At 39.0% G+C, this 7,599-nt stretch overlaps 1 protein-coding gene across 1 annotated transcript; it reads right to left on the bottom strand.

Moving 5' to 3' along the window:
* Positions 1 to 2,178: 2,178 nt before the first annotated feature.
* On the bottom strand, positions 2,179 to 6,952 carry LOC119731318 (lactadherin-like). The gene is made up of 5 exons (XM_038204472.1): positions 6,907 to 6,952; positions 3,974 to 4,222; positions 3,572 to 3,710; positions 2,890 to 3,064; positions 2,179 to 2,322 (listed from the first exon to the last, which is right to left on the bottom strand). Exons 1-5 carry the CDS (start codon positions 6,950 to 6,952, stop codon positions 2,179 to 2,181), a joined length of 753 nt encoding a protein of 250 aa, XP_038060400.1.
* Positions 6,953 to 7,599: the final 647 nt, after the last annotated feature.

The following is a 7,599-nucleotide window of genomic DNA, read 5'->3' as shown; positions in this document are numbered from 1 at the left end:
GTGACGCAGCTTGACACCTGATGACGCCATGGTGACAAGAATCTTTGGGGACCATCTGCGGGTGTCGGTCTATCTGTATACTGAGTCTGAAGTCGAAATTCCATCTACAATCGCGATGTTTAATGATGACCTGGATGTTCAATACTAACATATGAGGTTATCCGAGAACTTGGCACAGGAGCTGTCGTTGCCAAGAAATTCGAGAAAAAATTTGAGACCCGATGAAGATTTTGGGTTCAGCGGAATTTCTGAAAAGTCACGCACGGTCGACTGAATCCTTTACATGCCGAACAATAGGAGTCCTCCGGGGTACCTGTTGAATCGTATGCGCATGCGCTTAAAAATAACAATGATTCATGTTTGTAACCTTATAAATAATTCAACCAAGGCCTCATAAAATGTTTAAAAAAGGTCTCGCGGCTTCGCCAATCTTTCGCGCCGAGTTCGCCCAGGCTCCGCTCTGCTTCGTGGCTTCGCAGCTTCACCAAAGCCAAGATAGCCAGTATGGCGCAAGGTTCCACTGTTTAGTAAACGCTCTAAGCCATTTGACGGCATTTCAACAAATGACGCGGTAAATGTCAACATCCCTAGATATAGATAATGTTTTCAAGATCCCTATAGGATGTTTCAGGAGGAAACTAACCAAGTACCTACTAAATGGGTCGTTCATCGCGTCATCTATTCATGGTGCACTTGTCGGACAGCATGTACAATAAAGTAACATGGGAGTCACGAGGAGGGGGACCAAGGGAATTTTCTTCTTTCCCTTGACAAAAATAAAATAAAGAAAGAAACACAAAATGAAGAGAAAACAATATACAATATACATATTTCCTTGCTGACGAAATAGTGGTCACTTTTACAGACAATCAAATGTGCACTGGCCGCAAATCCATTCTGCTTTCTAATCCTATCGCAATGCACATCTGCTGATCCGATTCGAGTTATGATTCGATCATGGAACAAATCAAGCAAATACTAAACAAGCAAGACCAAATACATGGTTTATTTATAGGCATTTTTTATTTCACAAATAGGAACATAACCGCTGAGCAAAAACAGCAGTTGAATAATAAATGTACAATATTGGTGTATCCCTCAATGAGATCAAGATGGCTTCTCTTTTATTCTTTTCTTTTCTTAAGATTCCTGCTTTCACAAAAGCTAACCTCCACTGTATTTGACCTCTAAAAGTTTGTAATTTTGGAATGCTGATAAACCTGTACATCCACAGCAATAAGGCATCACATTGATAAAATTGTATTACAATATATTGGCAATAAAATGTTACTTTGCCGTAACAATACACTATACATCTAACACCAAAATATACACCTAAATTATTGTACAATGATTTAATATCGTGACTTAAGGTGTCTTATATTTACAGCAAAATACCACAGTGAATAACATCTAGAAGCAAAAGCCCCATCATACTCGGCACAAAAGCGAACGCGAACGCGAGTTTGTGTTGTCACGGCAATTTGCCGCGCTGTGAGTTGGCAAAAGAAAAACCACACTTTTCAACTCAGGCGAATTTATCGGCGAATGCTTCCTGACGTCAGATGCGCTTCGCAATCGAATTCGAGTGTAGTATGAACCGGCCCTTATTCAAACAGTTTGATTACTAAAATATTTCAATTATCGAGAGGTTCCCACAATTCACTTTGATTTTGCGAGTTTATTGTTTTGGTCAATTATGTATTCCGTTTTTAACAGTTCATTTTTCTATTCTTTTTTTTATTCTGTATTTCGAACAATGTATGAACATAATACATGTACATTGTATTGAAGATTTAAGATGGCAGCACAGCTTAATATATATTTTGTTTTTACTGTACAACAAAGTACTACAATTATAGTTTAGACGTTTCTACTTAAAGCGAAAATACTATGAAAAAAAGGAAAAAGAAAACCGCTATAACTTTTCAAGAGATACACAATGCCAAGTTTTCACACGTACCGCGCTTTCACTTTTCTCAAGATACAAATTCACGCAAGGGCCCTTATAGTGATTATTCCAAATCCTCAGTTTGTTTTTACTTTCTGAAAAATATTCCTCTTACCAAATATACTAATTTTTCTAATAATCAATATTCAATATAGTTGTCGAATTTCTTTTGCATTGAATGAAATGTCAGCGCTGTCGAACACAATAACCTGAATGTTTCAGCTGAATTAATCACGGCATCCAAGCAGCTCCAATCGCAGAGCAGCATGCTCATACCGTTCAATAAGCTCAATGCGGACTACCGTGGCGACCACACTCTCAGCAAACAGGTTAGTGACCGGGATTTGGCCATCAGTGTTACCGATGAACACCTGAAATGAATCCCAATGCAATTAACGCGCGTTAGCAACAAAAGTAGCCTCCTTGCAGTAACGTCTTAGACCAAGACCTTTAAAAGAGCGGGCAATCTCAACAGAGGGAGTCGTCCTTCCAAACAGAATGCCAACAAACCGTAAATATATAAAAAGTAAACTGTGTGTCCTGGGTGGGACTCACTTTAAAGTTCATATTCAGCCATATAAACCTCACTAGACTGGGCTCCATGGGTTATTACTTCAGCTTCAGAGCATTTTACCTTTTTTTTTAATAAAAGCAATTTTCTCATGAATAACCTTTCTATAGGAGAATGTAGCATCAATATTTTCTGTCGTTGCTTCTTTGGTTGCTATAATTAGACATGATTTCAGAATGGATGAATGATTGCATTAGCATGGAACCGAATAACGTCGTACACAATAAAGCTATCAAAATGCAAGAAAAGCCCAAACGAAATTATAATTTAAAGAAAAAGTTACGTGTACAACATTTTTTTTTTAACTGTCCAACGTATAACAGTTAAATTCAGCTTACAGCAAGACTTAGTCACGATTGATACTCACCTTGATATTTCCGTTTCCATCTGTTACGTGTTCATAGTCAGATGAGGGCTGCTTCTTGTACGCCACCTTGTACTTCTTCACATGCCAATTTTGATTATGGTGGCCTTGTGTGATGACCCCGCTCACCACTGTAGGCTCAACGAGGTCCACCTCGATCCAGGGATTGGCATCGCTCCTGTACACAGAGGGAAGAGAGGATGAGGAACAATGAAATAACAATACTCCGCAAATCCGGTTGTGGAATGGATTTGAAAATTGAACACAATTATTGAAACTTGTTACAGTGTGCAATTCAAATGCGCATCCGGGTTGGGCTTTGGCCGGGGATGATATTTGTTTTATAATGAAAAACAAAACTAAGCAAGAAAAAGATTGTTGAATAAAATAAAACAAAACGGAATGTTATTTTTATATAATGAAAAGGAGAACCAAAAAGGAAAAACAATGCCAAACAAAATAAAACAAAATAAAAAACAAAAACAAAACCCCACTGATGCGATTACATGTGGATGTTCATTAATGAAACACACTCAGGAGCGTTTTGTGACATTATAATTATACTGAGTGAATACTAATATTGATGTAAAAGCGCTTTGATATTGGTTAAAAGTGTACGTAAGAACCCGTTATATAAACATATGAGAGTGAAGTGTCAGGTGTTGTATTTCCCTTTGATACATACCTATAGGCTAGCCATCCTCCGTTATTGTTTAGGCGTGCCTGACTCACAGGGAAATGGGTGTAACTACTGGACGCCGTGAAGCGATCATCGTGGATTGTCCCGTCCTCCATACCAAGGGGTTGCGGGCTTGAACACTCCGCTGGTAACAAACGAGTAAAGCAAACGAAACTGATTCTAATTTAAATAATAAAACATGGAAACATTGTGTGAACTATAATTTGGGGTAGAAAACCTGATGACACTTTTCATCTTATAAACCTCAATGATGAGTAACTGAAGATTCACGAATTCACGAACATTTTTATTCCAATGTAATAATGAAAATGCAAAACTTATTTCTCTTGTTTTCTAGTACTGATATGAAAACGCGATTCCATGATGCTTTCCAAACATTATTGTAACCTGGATTATTCTCTGCAGGCTGACAGTCGAAGTAAGCTTGAATTTCGTCGGAATCCTCGCTCATGAAAAGCTCGTTCAGGTAGTGGGGCGCCCCCTGGCGGTATGACGAAGCAGTGATGCGCATTCCGCCGAGGTGTATAGCAGTGCATTCGCACGGATCTTCGTACGGTAAGAACCAACGGGGTGGCATACCAGAATGTGGGTTGTACTCCGATCCGATGAAGCAGACTTGATGACACGAGATCGTCACTATAATGTACGTTTGCATGGAAAAAATACACTAGTATTAGGTTTTTTTTCATAGATCGGAGACAGTAGGAATGCGCTATATTTTATCATAATGAAAAGTTTGGGGCCCAAACGCGCAAAAGATCAATGTGTGTGAGACAGCTCCACAGCTTGCCCATTTGACCTTGCGATTTGCATACCACATGCAACACGCTGGCCACGTGAACTCACACAACCGACCACTGCAAGAAATTTTGTTTGGTTGTTTGTATCAAATATTTGAAAGAGAACTTCATCCTCTTTACAAAACCACTACCCCCAGTGCGCTCTGACATCGGGTTCTCGAGATACGTTGAGATAAACAACCCAAGGTCTCTCACAAATGGTCATTTTCTGTTCCGCTCCAAGGCAATTGCCTCATACCCCACATTTCCAAGCCAGACATAGATAGACGTAAAGCCAAAAGAATGAATTTTCATAATCTGCAACCCCCAGATTTGTGCGATCGATCTTTCTGGTAATTTCCCCACGTTAAAGCTTGTGTGTACATTTCCGGTTGAGCAGATGCGCGCTACTTTTCATTAAGTTGGGTAAATTTTAGTAAATACAACAGACTAAAAAAACCAAAAAAGCACATTTATATTGTATCGCCATGAAGGCTAACGAGAAAGATAAAATTAGCTCCCCACTCATGAAACTAATATTGCCTTCTTACTCTCCAACATACTGTGGCCTCACGCAGAAAACACTACTGAATCACCGAATAGTAATTGTGCCGCACAGGTATTAACACGGCCAAAGATTGAGGGGGTTGACTGACAAATGGGGGCGCTACTCAAGGAGCTCGGCAGTAGACTCCTTTTTTTTCCATACAACACATTATTCGCTATGGTTGCATAACAATACAAATTAAAAAAAAAACACCTCCAAACCATAGATAAGCAAAGGTATAATGTTTCAATTGACAAACAAACAAACAAACACAATTTCAGGGAAACAGGAATTAAAGAACAAATGCAAGGTCACACTTAGTGGGACTCAAACCCATGACCTACGGATGGGGACTATTGTCTGTTCAACTGAAATGTCATCCTTGGTGGGCGTCTCTGTGACCCTCGATAGAAATACTACGCGTTAAAATTCTAGATATGCAGTTATTTTTTTATAATATAAGAAAGACATCCCCGAAAAGGCTTTGTAAATTGCAACTAGAATATCAATTTGTGATAATTGATAAAATCGCCTGATCTGAATGAGTTATACGGCCAAAAATGTACCTCTCAATTCCCTTCCGATAATCTTAGATACATGCAGACTAGTGCCATATTAATACGTACACACAGCCTTAAGTCGACGTATAATCCTACAATTTTGATGATCACTTGATGGAAGTTTTTAATGAAATTTTAAAATATCTTATTTACTTCAAAGATTTGAAGAAAAATATAAACCTGACCATTTATCGTTGGCCCAGTCGGATGCTTATAGCATGGCACCAGTAATCTGCTCAGACAAACTCAGTAAAATCTAGAACCCATCGAAACCTTCACAACATTCTAACATTTCCCATTCTTGTGGAAGTGATGCGAAATAAAACTAGCGGCGCACAGCGAAAGAGACTTAGGGACCGTAATATCGGAAATGAAAGGTCGTAAATGAAATTCTTTCAAGTGATTTTGTTTTTGCAAATTTACTCGTAGAGTACCCACGCAGATAAAATTCAAAAAGTAATTTTTCATGGCGTCGTTACAATTTGAAATCATTTTCCCCAAAAATATAAGATAGAAGGCAAAATTGCAACACAATGAAAAGTACTCACAGATGAGCCGCGAGACCTTTCAGTTTCAGACTCTATATTCATATGTCACCGATACACGGCAAGTACCTCCTCAGTAGTGACGTCTGGTGGTAAACCCATTCTTCACTAGATTTGACCCAAAAAATACTTTAGTCTGCCTCGGACGACCAGGTTTGCACAAAACAATAGCAATCCTTCAAAATATTCTCCAAAATAGCGTTTTGGAGCCTTTGAAAAGAAAACAATGTGAAGGACAGTGTTCAGAAATGCAAGGTTCGTAGACATCACATAATTGTATCAGGCGCGGGCCATATGTGAAATCTTTTATTACCCAAACCTGAGAGAATTCACAGATTAAAATGTATAGTCACGTGACCAAGTACAATTACTAGGAATCAAATGTGGCCGCCATTGACGCGAAAAGCGGCTTTTTCCTTGTTCCCCCATTTTTTTTTTACAAAACTGTCTTGTTTTCGGGTAGGCTAATTCAAGACTTCTTAATTTAAAAGAAATCAAGAACATATAATATTACCTTATGAATCGTATTGTGCACATATTTAACAAAATCTCGGTTTGCCCCCACAAATAGGTAGACCTATAACGCCCTTTTACGATGACTTTATAGTACCAAAATGTTGACTAAAAACCCAAATTATGAATGTATTTACACATCTGAAGTGACATACCCTCTGTTGGCCAACCAACACAACTGATAATTTCAGGACAATCGGCCGACGTAAAAATTCAACGGAGAAGTACCATTGCAACTTGGGGTTTTATGTTGGAAAGTAAATAGAGGGATGCATATTATGTCCCCGATCCTGATCTAGCTAAGCTTGTCTGCTATTGCCAACAAATCAGTCAGGAATTTGAGGACGTACCTCCCCGGATAGATATTAAATCTTACCTGCCATTGCTGACAGCATCACAACCAAAGCTGCTGCTCCGTCCATTGTCCAAGATGCAGTGAATTCCGGGCACAAACGCACTACGATGTATCACGATTAAACCACTGAACAACACTTGGGTAACAGCCTCAACTCGAAAACTTGCCCAAAACTTTGTCTGATTAGTGCAAGGATTGGCAATCCGTCAAATTGTTTGTATTCATCTGATACTCACACACCACAACGATGAGGAATGCGTCTAAAACGGTACCGTGTATGACGCTATGATCCAGAGTCTGTTATGTTGATCGTATATCACCGAGTATACAAACCAAGGCACAGCTCGCCCCAGCAACAACGCAGCCGTGTACCACGGAACAGGCTTACGTCATAGGAAGCCTAGCCAATCATGAATTAGCCTGGAACGTTAAAAAATAAAATGAAACGTGAAGTATTGCAATAAAGAAGTTTTATCTTTGATATTAACGTGATCATATGATATTGACGGGGACGTGAGAAGGCTTTGAAAAGGCGACTAATTAAAACGCATTATGCCCTGTAGCCACCAACTTGCTCAATTAACGAACCTTCATAATAAACCACTAATGAGTTTTTGGAAAAATGTGAAGCGAGAGCGCAGACATTGTAATTAAGACGTTTTGTCCGTGATATTAACGTGATCGTAGAATAATGATGGGGAAGTTAGAAAACCT

The sequence above is a fragment of the Patiria miniata genome, unplaced genomic scaffold (assembly GCF_015706575.1).
Source record: "Patiria miniata isolate m_02_andy unplaced genomic scaffold, ASM1570657v1 HiC_scaffold_1, whole genome shotgun sequence".
Classification (NCBI taxonomy): Eukaryota; Metazoa; Echinodermata; class Asteroidea; order Valvatida; family Asterinidae; genus Patiria; species Patiria miniata.
This window is presented reverse-complemented; position numbering and strand designations above follow the sequence as displayed.

Coding starts and splice junctions, on each gene's coding strand:
- LOC119731318 (XM_038204472.1), bottom strand. CDS start 6,952: ATGGACGGAGCAGCAGCTTTGGTTGTGATGCTGTCAGCAATGGCAG. Junction 3,711..3,973: donor GCCTGCAGAGAATAATCCAG/GTTACAATAATG, acceptor GTTTGTTACCAG/CGGAGTGTTCAAGCCCGCAA. Junction 2,323..2,889: donor ATGGAAACGGAAATATCAAG/GTGAGTATCAAT, acceptor GATTCATTTCAG/GTGTTCATCGGTAACACTGA.